This window comes from Vipera berus (assembly GCF_964194415.1).
Source record: "Vipera berus genome assembly, chromosome: 2".
In the NCBI taxonomy this organism is placed as follows: Eukaryota; Metazoa; Chordata; class Lepidosauria; order Squamata; family Viperidae; genus Vipera; species Vipera berus.
The window spans coordinates 263,131,344-263,145,607 of NC_138203.1; the positions used below are offsets into that span (position 1 = coordinate 263,131,344).

The 14,264-nt window shown below is 42.3% G+C and overlaps 1 protein-coding gene across 1 annotated transcript; it reads left to right on the forward strand.

Annotated features, from left to right (window-relative positions):
• The first annotated feature begins 2,545 nt into the window (after positions 1-2,545).
• On the forward strand, positions 2,546-12,871 carry LOC308661678 (uncharacterized protein). The gene is made up of 3 exons (XM_081316796.1): positions 2,546-2,615; positions 5,797-5,929; positions 8,891-12,871. The coding sequence occupies exons 1-3, from the start codon at positions 2,557-2,559 to the stop codon at positions 9,071-9,073; spliced, it is 375 nt and encodes a 124-aa protein (XP_081172922.1). The 5' UTR covers positions 2,546-2,556; the 3' UTR covers positions 9,074-12,871.
• The last annotated feature ends 1,393 nt before the right edge of the window (positions 12,872-14,264 follow it).

Here is a 14,264-nt window from a genome sequence, read left to right on the forward strand (position 1 = left end):
ATGATCAATTCTTTTTAACTGTTGGGGTTTTTAATCGATTATGTGCCACTGAGTCAGTACTGACTTTTGGTAGCCAGATAGATAGGCCTTTTCTAGTATGATCTGTCCCCAGCCTGACCCCTCTGGTATTCCAACAGTGTAATCATTGCAATTGTTATCAAGTTGATTCTTTAAACTAAAATATGTTTTCACCTTGATAATATAATCCTGTGGTTAAGAAGTGAGCTCTGAGCAGGGAAGACCCAGGTGCAAGTCCCTTTGGACTATGTAGGCCAGGGGTGTCAAACTCGCAACGTCACGTGATGTGTCGTGACATATCTCGACTTTTTTTTTTCATTGCCGGCAATGGGGTGGGTGGGTTTTTGCTATGATGCATCCGGCCCATGGGCCGGCAGTTTGACACCCCTGATGTAGGCGATTAGAGTGCTAGCCATTTTCCCTCATCTTCCTCTCCTCACAGGGATCTTCATTTGTTTATTTAGAAAGTGTGTATAGGTGCTCAATTTGTGAACAGGTAGTCCTCGACTTAACGACCACAATTGAGCCCACAATTTCCATTGCTAAGCAAGACAGTTGTTAAGTGAGTTTTGCCTCATTTTACTACTTTTCTTGCCACAGTTGTTAATCAAATCACTGCAATTGTCAAGTTAGTAACACTGTTGTTAAGTGAATCTGGGTTCCCCATTGACTTTGCTTGTCAGATGGTTGCAGATGTGATCACATGACCCTGGGACATGGCAACCATTATAAAGCATGCCAGTTGTCAAGCATCCAAATTTTAATTATATGACCATGGGGATGCTGCAACGATCTTGTGAAAAACATTCATAAGATACTTTTTTCACTGCCATTGTAATTTCAGACGGTCACTAAATGAAGGGTTGTAGGTCGAGAATGACCTGTAATAGCAACTCCAGATGGAACGTATCAAATAACACTCCCACATGCACAAAAATTTGAAAATAAAATAACAAAAACCAAAATCCATAAACCAACATCTTAGTTTATTTTATTTTGGTCGTAGACCAGCATAAAATAGTCATTCTAATACAGGACTATTCTTTTTTTAAAAAATCATATTGATAAAATAAGGTAAAAATAAAATTATTAATGTGAAATTACAAAATATAGCATGATGACATAACTCCAGATTCAGAAAACAAAATTCTTTAATTGGTAATTGAATTTTTTGCAAAGATATTCTTGAAATCAAGGAACCCCACAGAAATTTTCTAAACAAAGAATTTACTTTCATTTCAAACTTGAGCTATAAATATTCTCCTTTAAATAATTTATTTTCTGAAAATATTTGCCAGATACGTAATCTGGAATTTCTCTTGGAATATAAATTAGTCTGGCAATAATAATTCATTTTGAGGGCGTTCACCTTTCCCCATCGATCAATATCTGAAGTAACCTCGCTATATATTTTATTTATATTGCATGCTGCTATCTGAGTAATGTCTTTTGGCATAGAGATACCTAGATATTTAATGGATTTGATAGAAACATAGAATTAATATTCCTTAAACGGATGGATAACCAAATTTTCACTTACAGGTATCAGTTCCAATTTGGACCAGTTAATAAAGTAACCTGCTATTTTGCTAAAGGCATCAATCTTTTGCATGAACACTGGGATAGTATTATAAGGTTCAGAAATAAACAAAACACTGTCACCTGAAAATAAAACCAATTTTTGTTCAGTGGAAATATATCCTTCTCTATAGATCTCTCTGTGATGTCTAATAGCACAAGCTAAGAGTTCCACGCAGATATTAAAAAGCAAGGGTTAAAGTCAGCTTCCTTGCCTAGTTCCTTTAAATAATGAAAAAAAATGGGAGAAAAACATGTCACTAATCTTCACTTTAGATATTGGCGAATCATATAATATCTTAGTCTATTTTATGAACTCCAAAGCAAATTATTTTTACAGCAAGCTGTAATGTTTCTGTATTTTATTAAAGACTTTTCAGCATCTAGTGATAAAATTACAAGTCGACCTTTATTTTTAATTCAAATCTATCAGATCTACGACTGCTCTCAAGTTGTCTGCTGCTTGCCCAGTTTTTATAAATCCTGCTTGGTCATTGTTAATAAGAAACAACATCACTTCCTGTAATCGGTTTGCTAGCACTGCTGTCAAAAATCTTTGTATCAACGTCAGTTAATGAGATTGTACGATAATGAGCACACTGAACGTGATCATTACCTGCTTTTGGCATAACTGTAATATAAGCCTGATTAAATGCCGGTGATAAAATTCCCTTATCAAATATCTCTTCATATACAAACGTAGCTTTTATCCATTTAGAGAGGTGATCTTTTTTCTGTTCTTTCTGGACCCTGTTCTTAAATTCCCCTCTACTTTGGTCATCTCAGCCTGTTTGAGGCAGTCTAGAATTGGTGCTTTGAATAATGTTTCTTCTACCTCACTTGTTATTTTTACCGCAGTTGCCTGTAGATCCCAGACTTGGAAGGATACGTTGCAGCAAGAAAAAAGTAGCACTAAGCCATGGAGCTGAGCAGCTCTCCAGCGATAACGGGTGCAGGAAAATGTATGCCTACTTCAGCTCCAGGGAAGGCATCAGTGGTTTCCAGGACCACTTTGAATGGTGAGATGTGTGCTTTCTTGTTGGCCTACATTTATTTACAGTGATTGGCTTTTTAGTAACAAATGCAGGTAGTCCTTGCTTGCTGACTGCCTTCTTTAGCCCCTGTTTGAAGTTATGATAGTGTAAAAAACAAAAAACAGCTTGCAACCAATCCTCACATTTTTTTACCACTGGAGTATGCCGCAGTCATGTGATTGTCATTTCTGTGTTTGCCAACCAACTTGAGACAAGTAGAGTTAATGGAGAACACAGAAGTAAAATTTTAAGTTTTAATCACTGCCATCTGAGGTGGCAGTGATTTGCTCAATAACCAAATGGGAAATGACATCATCAGCTCATCACGGTCACGTGACATCATTAGTGACTGCAGTGCTTAGCAACGGAGTTGCCAGTCCCGATTATGCTAAATGAGGATTACTGGTGCCTGTATGATCAGATTACTATCCAGTGACTTTTTAAAATAGTCTTCTTGTATCACAGTAAAAAAAAAAATCCAATATTGTGTATTTTCAGCCTTATGGAAGTCATTAATACTAAAATGATTATCCTTTTATTTGCTAACGCCAGTTCCATGTTTTTTTTTCTGACAGTTTGATTTGTGTCCTTTTTCCTTTGCATTTAATGGACTGACCTCAGCCAAGATACAGTATATGGAGTTATAAGCAGGAGGTTTTTTTGCTTCTATAACCTGCTGAGTCTGGTCCAGGAAGTGGCCTTTCCCATCCTGGTAGCCTTTAGATAAGTTTTACATTTTTTTCCAATGACTATGCCAGGGGTTTAAGGGACGCGGTGGCTCAGTGGGTTAGGATGCTGAGCTTGTCGATCAGAAGGTCGGCAGTTTGGCGGGTCAAATCCCGAGTGCCGCGTAGCAGAGTGAGCGCCTGTTACTCGTCCCAGCTTCTGCCAACCTAGCAGTTCGAAAGCACGTAAAAATGCAAGTAGAAAAATAGGGACCACTACAGTGGGAAGGTAACAGCGTTCTGTGCGCCTTTGGTGTATAGTCATGCCGGCCACATGACCATGGAGACGTCCTCGGACAAGCGCTGGCTCTTCGGCTTTGAAACGGAGATGAGCACCGGCCCCTAGAGTTGGAAACAACTAGCACGCATGTGCGGGGGAACCTTTACCTTTACCTTATGCCAGGGGTAGGCAACCTTGGCTCTTTTATGACTCGTGGACGTCAATTCCCAGAATTCCTGAGCCAGCATAAAAGAGCCAAGGTTGCCTACCCCTGGACTATGCAAATCTGCACGTCACTGAGTTGGAGTAGTTTAGCTTAAAGAGTTTTTTGTGAGTTAATCTTGCCCTGGAGGTATGCAACCTCTATTCAATCGGAAACCAAGCCAGGTCTCACCTGACTTATGCTTCCTTGTCATGCTGTCTAACTTATTTGTAGCCCCAAAGTGCTTTTTCAGGAGGCCACTGGACTTTCTGGTGTTTCTTTGAAGAGGTTTTGCTTCTCATCCAAGAAGCTTCTTCAGAGTTGAAGAAACGTCTTGGATGAGAAACAAAACCTCTTCAAAGAAAAACCAGAAAGTCCAGTTGCCTCCTGAAAAAGCATCTTTGGGACAGCCATCACCTGGATGACTGAGAATTTCCATAGACAACTTATTTGTAGCTTTGATTTCTCATTTGGAAAAACTAGCTTTGGTATCATCTCAGCCTAGCTTAGTCACAATATGTATTTCTATTTCTGGTATACCTACTTAGTAACAGTACATATTTCTATTTCTATAATCTTCAGTATAGCGTTTGTGAGCATCAGCTGTCTACTTGCAGTTTCCTTTGTGTCTACCAAACCCCTTCTCATGCCTGAGTTTTAAAATATTTGTCTAAATTAATGAATGAATAAATATATGGGGAAACGGAGCCTTAGTTATAATCTAAATTGGAATAGGACTTCTCAGCCCAATAGAGATGTTTTATATATTCTTAAAAAATAATGAGGTTGGATGCCCAGACCCCACAAAAAATTGAAAGCTGGGGGTGCCAGCATCCTAGGAAAGGTGGTAGGAAGCATCTTTAATTGTCTGCCTTCCAATTCAGTGACTGCCCACGCCCATCTTGGTACCCAAGAGTATTCAACGTACTCTGAAATTTTGAAGGTATTTCAAAAGGTTTGAGGTGCATGATGCTCAGGGAACAATGATTGCAAGATTGAGAGAATTCTAGAAACTGAATCTTAAGAGGAATATTTGCTTATTCTGTTTCAGGAGAAGGAAAAAAAAATCTTATTCTGTTTGGTGGATGTCTGAAGGTCTATCCATATAAAATGTAAAATAGACTTATCTTCTGATACTCCAAAGGGCAGAAGCAATGGATAGAACTGATAGGGAAGCAGGTTTTAACCGAACATTTAAGGGAATGTTCTAAGATGTATTTAATAGGATGTACAGAATGTTTTCAGAGATGTTGGACTATATTTGCTAAGAATATTTAAAGGCTGGATATCAGGGATCTTACATCCCTTTGTAGCTCTTGCTTTGAATAACTCCTGCCCTGAACAAGACTTCCTAGGTTCCTTTGGAACCGGCCTGAGGCTTCAGCAGATGCTGCCACAGCAGTTAATTCATTTGTTTGTTTGTTTACAGGAAGGATTCTCTTTTCTTGAGTACCCTTTATAAGGGCACAAACAACTCTGATTAGATGCACAGAGAAGCAAGCTTACACATATTTCATATGCAGAGCTGGGTTTTTTTTCCAGTCTTACAATATCCGGATACTTTTGTTTGTTTTGAAAACCAAAATCTAGTTCCATTACCCTTATTTTACACAGAAACGTGGGAATTTATCCACCTCATTGCAAAAGGATTGAGAAAAAACAGGGACAGTTCCAGTGGTCAAAATTTAGACCGTATAGGTCCTCAGCACAATATTTCTTTTTGTCTGAATTTATTGGCTGTTCACTTCCTGTCCCATCAGCTTGCCAGCCATTATTTTCCTTGTTTGTTGGTTGGTAAGTAATAAGTAAATGATACTCAAAATCCTCTGAAACCCTGAATCTTAGAAACAGAATAAATTGAGGAAAGGTCCAGGTACTTTAATTAAAAAAGGGACCACCCGGTATGGCCCTGCATGGATTAATTCCTCTCTTTCCCTCCTTTATTCCATTCCCACAAGGAGCAAAATGAATGCATGTCTCAGCTGATCACTACAGATTGTGTCTCTTTTTGTGTTGCAGGTGGGCTAAGAATAATTATTCCAGCCAAGGTGGAAAGCCCATTTGGGTTGATCCTCGGGACCCCAGAGTCCAGCATATCTTTATAGATGACAATATCCGACTGACTGATTCCGACACCATTGTCCATCCCCAGGTACTGTTAGGGACAAGCGTTGCTCCAATCCTGTTTTTAATAGAAGATTCTTTTTGTGGGTCATTCACAGCTTTTAATTATAATTCCGCAGTCCCCTTTTTGTCAATCCTGGCAAATAAGCTACGCTTTCGGAGATGACACCCAGGAGGTTTTGTGCACTCAGTGGAGACTCGCTATTGTGATTCCTCCACTTTATTCTACCCTTCAGCAGAAAAACCCGTCGCCTTGACTACTTTTAAGAGCACCTCTGCCTCGCTGGCAAGGATTGCCTATTTCTCTCTCTCTAAACTGTCCCAAAGGTGGCAGAGATGGGTAAGCCATCCGCCTGTCATAATTGCAGGTGATTAGCGGAGAAATGGTGGCTGGCGTGGAACAGCAGATGCTTGGTGCCTATTCTTGCGGTGTGCTCCTTCTGTCCTCGGTGTGAATCATTTCCATTTCCCCCCACCCCACATCCCGGAGCCCAGCAACCTGCTTCTTCGCAGCCCAAAGCTCCTTTGCAATACTGAGTGCTTAAAGGGCAGTTTGCTGCCAGAGCCAAGAAGTTGGGAGAGCCAAAGAGAAAGGCCGTCATAGCAGCTCTTTATATTGGCCTAAAAGCTTTTGCTTAGGAAAGGGAGGCAGCTGGGAGGGAGTGCGTGCTGCCTGAACTAGGGGATGGAGGAAAAGCTCGGCAGGCAAGGTTAATTGGTTCTTGTTGGATTCAAGCCATCACATTGGTTCTTTGAGCCTTGGTGCCACTCACAGCGCAGGGAAAATTACTAGTGGAGGCTGGGACTTTTTCATTTCCCGACAATGGACACTCAAGGTGGTCAGTAAATACAGGTAGTCCTCGGCTTACAACAGTTCATTTAGTGAGCGTTCGAAGTTACAACGGGACTGAAAAAAGCGACTTACGACCATTTTCACAGTTACCACCATCGCAGCGTCCCTGTGGTTACGTGATTTACATTTAGATGCTTGACAGCCAGTTCATTTTTATGACGGTTGCTGTGTCATGTTTGTGTGTGTGTGTGTGTGTGTGTGTGTGTGTGTGTGTGACTTGATCCTCTTTTTGCAACTTTCTGACAAGCAAGGTCAAGGGGGAAGCCAGATTCACTTAACAACGGTGTTACTAATTTAACAACTGCAGTGATTCACTTAACCACTGGGGTGACAAAAGCCGTAAAATGGGGCACAACTCATTTCACCAAATTCTCATTTTAGCAATATAAATTCTGGGCTCGCTTGTACTCAGGTCTTGGTGGAGGAGGCAAAGGGCCCTGTCTGGAACATTTTACCCTGCCTCAGCCTACAGAGTGGTCTTGGAAGAAGGGGAGATGGAGAGAGAAGGGGATGTTGTCCAGTGGTGGGATTCAAATAGGTGAACAACCGGTTCTGTATGTGGATGCTGCTTCCGGAAGTCCATTCTGGGCCTGGGCAAAAAAAAATTAGCTCCCGGTTCTGCCGAAGTGGTGCGAACCGGCTGAATCCCACCACTGGATGTTGTTCCTTTTCTTCCCCAGCCAGTCAGTTTCAGGTCATATTATATTTAGAAAGCAAGGGGGCAGAGAGGACTCCTGGGATTCCATGCCCTCCTTTTTCCTCCTGCCGGTTTCAGGTCAGATCTTGCAGTTGTCGGAGGCCAGGAAAATTTTGCTAGCTCTGAGCCAGCCTTGATCCCTTTGAAAAGACCTTGCCTTTTCCCCTCGCGTCCCAAGCTCAGCTCTTCCCTCTTAGTGAGTAGATCTGAGCATGCTCCAGAGTGATCTTCTCTACCTGTAATTCAGCCTGTGTGTGAGTTTCAAAGCTGGCTTGAGAGAACTATTGTTTGTACGGTAGGTTCAGGGCCGGGCGGGAGATGTTATATGTTTTGGTGCTTTGCAGTGGGAATTTTCTCAGTAGAGTAAGTGATGGAGAAGAGGATATCTCAAGGTTTCCAAATCTTCTATTGCTAGGCATTGCAGTGTCAGTCCTACACAATCCCTGTCTAGAATTCATCTGGGCTCATAAAAATTCAACCATCCATGCTGTCTGCTGGAATCCATCCCTTTCTAATGCCATCCACACTTAAAGGAATGGTGTTTGGGAACTCCATTCCCTCACCAGTCCTTGCTGTTTGAGAACAGTCAAGATACTGATCCGTGCAAGTCCACCTTTTTGCAACCCTCAAGAATTGAGAATTGGGAGTATAATTGTTCATACTCCTTATAGACATGAAAGAGTGACCCCCACCATGAAAACCAAGCTGAAAAATGTCAGTCCTATCTTCTTTGTGATGCCCCCACCACATTCCTCGTGATCTTTTGAGCATAATACAGGTAGTCTTCAACTTACAACTGTTTGCTTAATGACAGATCAGAGTTACAGCAGCACTCAGAAGGGTGACTCACAACCAGTCCTCGCACTTACGACTATTGCTGCATTGTCATGGTCATGTAATAAAAAATAAGGCATGTATTTAAGTTCACGTCATCACCATTTTCCCAGCCATCTTCTGGCAAGCAAAGTCAATGGGGGAAGCCAGATTTGTTTAACAACCAGATGATTCACTGAACAATGGCAGTGATTTGCTTAACAACCATGGGTTAAAAAAAGCCATAAAATTGAGTGTGACTTAGTTAACAACCACCTCACTTGGCCACAGAAATTGCGGTCGCAAGTCAAGGACTACTTTTAATAAGAACAACAATGACGTTGCCTGCTTCTGTCTCTTGAGTGGTTAGTCATGGTGGCTAGTGGCTGAGAAGGAGGTTGTGGGGTTAGAAGCCCTGTGAAAAGCAGATGCTCCGACTTAGCAGGATTTGGGCTGACATGTTCTCCAGAGGAAAGCCTCCTAAGAGGGTTTAAGATTTAGTATCTAGAGAAATCAAACAGTACTGAAAAAGGGATGGCGAATTTCCTTTTTTGCTTTGTCCGCTTGGGCCCCTCTGCTTTGTGAGTTAAAGGATGCTGACTTTCTTTCTTATCTTGGCCCAACAGGTATTCTTAGGGCAAGGAAGTGACACTCCCCAGACAGTTCCTACTTCGGAGCACTATGACATCTGCCTAGTACAGACAGACCTTCTGGAGGCCATTGCTGATGTGAACTATTTCTGCCACTGCATACAACGCTGTGAAGAGAATTATGAGAGCTACTTGTCCAGAGTTGGGGCCTGCATCTAACGGGGCTGGCTGAGCGGTCCCAAAGCCCTTTGTGGTACTTCAAGGGGAGCAAAGAACCCAAATCTCCCAGTTGGCCGCTGCTTGTCTACCTCCCAGTGAAGTCAATATTCTTGTTTTAACTTCCTGGTGAGGGCTCCGTGCTGGAAGCTCCTTGAAAAGAGAGCTGGGCCTCCACGCAAGGAAACATGCTGCCTGTTTTCTCTGTTGCTGCCTGGATCAGAGCATCTAAATAGAGGCAGCTGTCTTTTATTTATAATATTTATTCAGCGCTTAAGATGGGGGGGGATTTTCTTGCCCTACGGATGAGTGAAGCAGCTAACCACACTCACAAACTGCACTCAGAACTGTTCCGTAACCCAGCCTTTCTCGGCAAACATTAAAATCGTCTCTTAACTGTTGCTGCTGATGGTTTGGCTACGATGACCTCTGACCCTGAAACATAATGCCTGTGCTAAGCAAGCTCTTGAGAGTTATGCTTCAAGGGGAGCCAAACAAGGAGTTCAACAAGCCCTAGATGGTTGTGGGTGTGCTAGTTTTCTATCCCTTCACTTGCAAAATTCTTTATGTCTCTGCTGGATTCCCAGTATTTGATCTGAGTTTTGTTCTCTGCCAGCATTGATCTGCAGACAGAAAGAACCCAGCTCTTTTGAAAGAAATAGGGAGTAATTTTACTGGCTGGAGAAGGGTGACCCAGTCCTTCCTTGACAACCAGCCCCCTTCCTGCTCTCTACTTAAGAAAGCTTTTTTTTTTAAAGCCACTCCCTCCCTTTTCTTGATTCTTTTGCCAATTCACTGTGTACGAGGTCTTTGAGAATATTTATAGCTCATGGTTGAGCTGTTCTCTGAGCTGGGTTGTTTTCTTGCAGACATTTCACTACCAAACTAAGGCAACATCGTCAGTGTACTGATGATGTTACCTGGTTTGGTAATGAAATGTCTGCAAGAAAACAGCCAAGCAAGGAGAGCACCAAGAACCCCACAGTTCAACCCTGAACTATAAATATTCTTTTCTATCAATTCATTGTGTTGTTATATAGAGAATACTTTGCTCACAGCTTCCTTCTTCCCAAAGCAGGAGAGCAATATTTGGTTTGTTGTTTTGAATATGAGCCCAGAATTTTAGGTATTGCTGGAAAGAATAGCTTTAACCTCCCCAGCAGTGGGAGTTAGGAGTCATTTGCTTGGAGCTCAGCAAAAAGCAAACTGATTTTCACAAGTCTGTTCTTGTCGTTTCCTGGGCTTTTAGGTAGCTTTTTTGTTTTTGCAGAGACCTGGTCTCATGTAGCAGAAAGTAGTATGACTCTTTCAGGAAGGTTAAATGTAAGGAAAGATAATTTTAAGCACCAGCTGTTATTCATTTTAGCAAAGTAGTTTCTTTGTGCTCATATATTTCTGAACACCAGATAGTGGAGTGAAAGTACAGCATAAGGAGCTTTTGCTTTCCTGTTTCAGTTGTGTATTTCTCAAAAGCATTTGTTTAGCCATAGCTGGATGCAGAATTAAAAGGATTCTTGGTTTGATCTGTGAGGCTGAGGGGATGTAAGAGGCTCTCTGTTGCAGGTCTCCAGAGAGCCATTCAGTACATTTCTGTACAGTTTTTTCCCCCCTGTTCATATCTAGTCCGTGGAGAGCACAGGCAAGAAATTGACAACAAGGCAAAGGCAGTTGGCTTTTAAATTTAGAGAACTTAACTACTGTACATGACAATCTTCAGATACGCAGATGGAGAAACACGGGGGTTTTGGTGCAGAGGACTGGCTACGAATTCCCTGCTCATCCAGTTGGAAAATACAGCTTGGGTAGATTTTTGAAGAGTTCATTACTGGATGCCGTAGCACATTTTCACTTCTTTGCGGCAACATATCTGCTGTGTCGTTTGTAAGCTGCTTCAGTGCCCATATGGTGAATCTCAGGTAAGTGCCAGGCTAGTTGGCAATGGTATCCTGTGACTAGTGACAAATGTTGAAGATTAGGAGCACTTCTATTTTTGCCATCAAAGAGTTACAGAATAAAGTGGAATTAGGCGGATGTTCTTAACAGCTTCATCCAAAACCTGTCTTTCTGTAGGCTGGAGTTGGCTTTGATTTATATAATCTTCTGAACCAGGCCCCTTTGACCCAGGCCTCAGGTGTGCTGGGGGACTGTGACCATCTGCCTTGAAATATCCTGAAAGAGACCGAACTTGTTGAAGATTAATTTGTGATGCTTAGTAACCGATCAACTGGAACATTTTATTTCACTCTTTCTTCTCATTTCCTTGACAGTCAGCCTCAAGCACTCCACTTTTAGCATCCGTGTGGCAGGATCCATTGGTTGGCTTTTCATTCATAACTGATTTAGTATATATTTTGAAACGCCTAAGATCTCACCAAAAATAAAGCTCACTCTAGCCTGCTAAGGCATCACAGCTACGTTAGTCTTTGGTGGCATCTGAGGAGGTGAGCCGGAGCTGATGAAAACTTCAACTTTTTTAATAAAATGGATTGGTCGGAAAGGCTGCCCCCAATTCCTCAGGATTTCAAGCCAGTTTGGGATCACTCGCAAGCAGGGTGTGTGGGTGTGTGTGTAGCAAAAGGCTCTCAGCTGGAAGTGGTTTTAAAAGCAGAGCATTCTGCAGATTGTGAAGTGGAGGCCTGAGGTAAGGGCTTTCTTGGCCTTTGCAAAACAGGATTCGCCCCCCACCCCACTCTGAGAACCCTTAAATTACTGTTCCCACCCCTTCTCCCTCTGTCCCCCTTTGCTTCCTGAGAAGTGAATGGTAGCAGCTCTCCCTGAAGTCCCTCCTCTTCAATTATAGATTCAGTTGCCATCGAGACTGAAGGATTTAAGCAACCAGCGCCTCCCATTTTGCACCTGCTATAGAAATCAGGCCTGCCTAGGCCTCCTTCTCAAGCTCTTGAGCTTGATGAGATTGCAGGCTTTGCAGTGCTGCTCCTGCTCCTAAACATCCAGTCTCTCCCCCTCCAGGGCCCGATAGGAAGGCTAAAATTCAATGTTGCTGACAAGTAATCGGGGAATATGTCCTGCTCTGCTCCTAAATCCACCCCCCACCCCCGTGGGTGGTGGGATCCTCAAATTCCAGGAACGTGAACTCTTAACAGCCTTGAATCTCTTTCAGCCACTATTTTACATTTGCAGAAGGGATAGTAAGAATTGGCTTCCCCAACCTGATTTCTTCTTTTAAAGGCTGTTTTGTTTTTAAATGCTGGGGGGGGGGGGAAGGAGAGGAAGAAATTTTGGAGGAAAGAAGAAGAAAGACAGTGGCGAGCTAATCACTTTTCCAAAATGGCAAGGAGGTCTGCCTGGATTGTAAATGCCAGAAGCAGAGCTCGACTTTGTAATGCTGTTGAATTTTTTTAAAAAACGTTTATTCCAGATAAAGTCAGCCATCAACATTTTATTGGTACCAAAATGGGCTGCTGTATAGCCTATTTTTTTAATTACTTTTCTGTCACAAGCAATGCACAGATTAAAAGGATTAGGAGATTATGATCATGGTGGAAGGGATAAATTAAGGATTAAGTATAGAATGTTTTCAAGATTGTAATTGGAAGGTGTTTTTTTTCTTCCAGAAACCTGCAGGGGGCTCATTTTTTTATTACATATTATTTGAGCAGGTCCTTGAACTTTGCACACACTTCGACTAAACTACATCTTAACTTTATTTAGACACTGTTGAAAGAGTATTATTTTTGTTCACTGTTGGCCTTATGTTTGTAAACTCCCGTTGTGCTTCATGTTTGTGTTCAAAAATTAAGCCAAGGAAAGAGCCTAGAAATAAAGTATTTTGTAGATGTGGGTGTTGTGTTTTATGTGTTCTTTTGTAGGCAAGCTTCAGATTTTCTTCACCTGATGCAACTAATAGAATACCAACTGTTTGGACAAATGGTGCTCAGAATGGCTTTATGAGCTAAAGCTAAGGTACAGCGGTCAATGATAGCTTTGAATTCATCGTGCATCTTCAATGTGATTTAGTTTCCGGGCTGTTGCTCATCTCTGTCAACAGGTCAAATTGTGACAGATGGAGCCAGTCCACCATTGGGGAGCTGCAAAGTTAGAAAGTAATGGGATTTTTAATATTTGATCATTTGTCTTCCTATGTGGAGATGATGACCTAGGCAGGATCAGGACAGACAAAAACGCGCTTAGTGACAGGTTGTCCTAACCAACTATATATGGCAGATTGACATGTATAAAGAGGAAGAACAGGAATTTTTGTGATGTCATTGGAGAGGTCAGTGGGCTAAGCTGTCATCCTTACCTATCCATCAGAATTGGTCCCAAGATAGTTGGCTGGCTGAAAGACAGGATGGGCCCCTCCCCTGTTCCAAATATAGAACCTGACTGAAGTGCTGGCTGATTTTTGATAGCATGCCAGAATACTCTACCACTCCTAAGGAGCTGCCTACTCCATATGAGACTAGTCCTCGAAAAAAAAAATGAAAAAATTAAATAACAGGTCCACCGCTACCTTGCATTTGCTGCTGAAGACCTTTGGCCACGTCTAAAATTAACTAGAGAGCCTCTTGTTGCGGGTGAAGAAGGAGAGTGCAAAAGTTGGCTTGAAATTTAACATTAAGAAAACCAAGATCATGGCATCCGGCCGTCTCAATTCCTGGCAAATAGATGGGGAAGAAATGGAGGTAGTGACAGATTTTATTTTCCTGGGCTCCAAGATCACTGCAGACAGGGACTGCAGCCAAGAAATTAAAAGATGCTTGCTCCTGGGGAGGAAAGCCATGGCAAATCTAGACAGCACACTAAAAAGCAGAGACATCACCCTGCCAACAAAAGTGCGTATAGTCAAGGCTATGGTCTTCCCAGTTGCAATGTATGGCTGTGAAAGTTGGACCATAAGGAAGGCTGAGCGCCAAAGAATTGAGGCCTTTGAACTATGGTGCTGGAGAAGACTCCTGCGAGTCCCTTGGACTGCAAGGCGATCAAACCGGTCAGTCCTAGAGGAGATCAACCCTGACTGCTCTTTAGAAGGCCAGATCCTGAAGCTAAAACTCAAATACTTTGGCCACCTAATGAGAAAGAAGGACTCACTGGAGAAGAACCTAATACTGGAAAAGGTTGAGGGCAAAGGAAGAAGGGGACAAGACAGAGAATGAGGTGGCTGGATGGAGTCACTGAAGCAGTAGGCATGAGCCTAAATGGACTCCAGAAGATGGTATTGGACAGGAAGGCC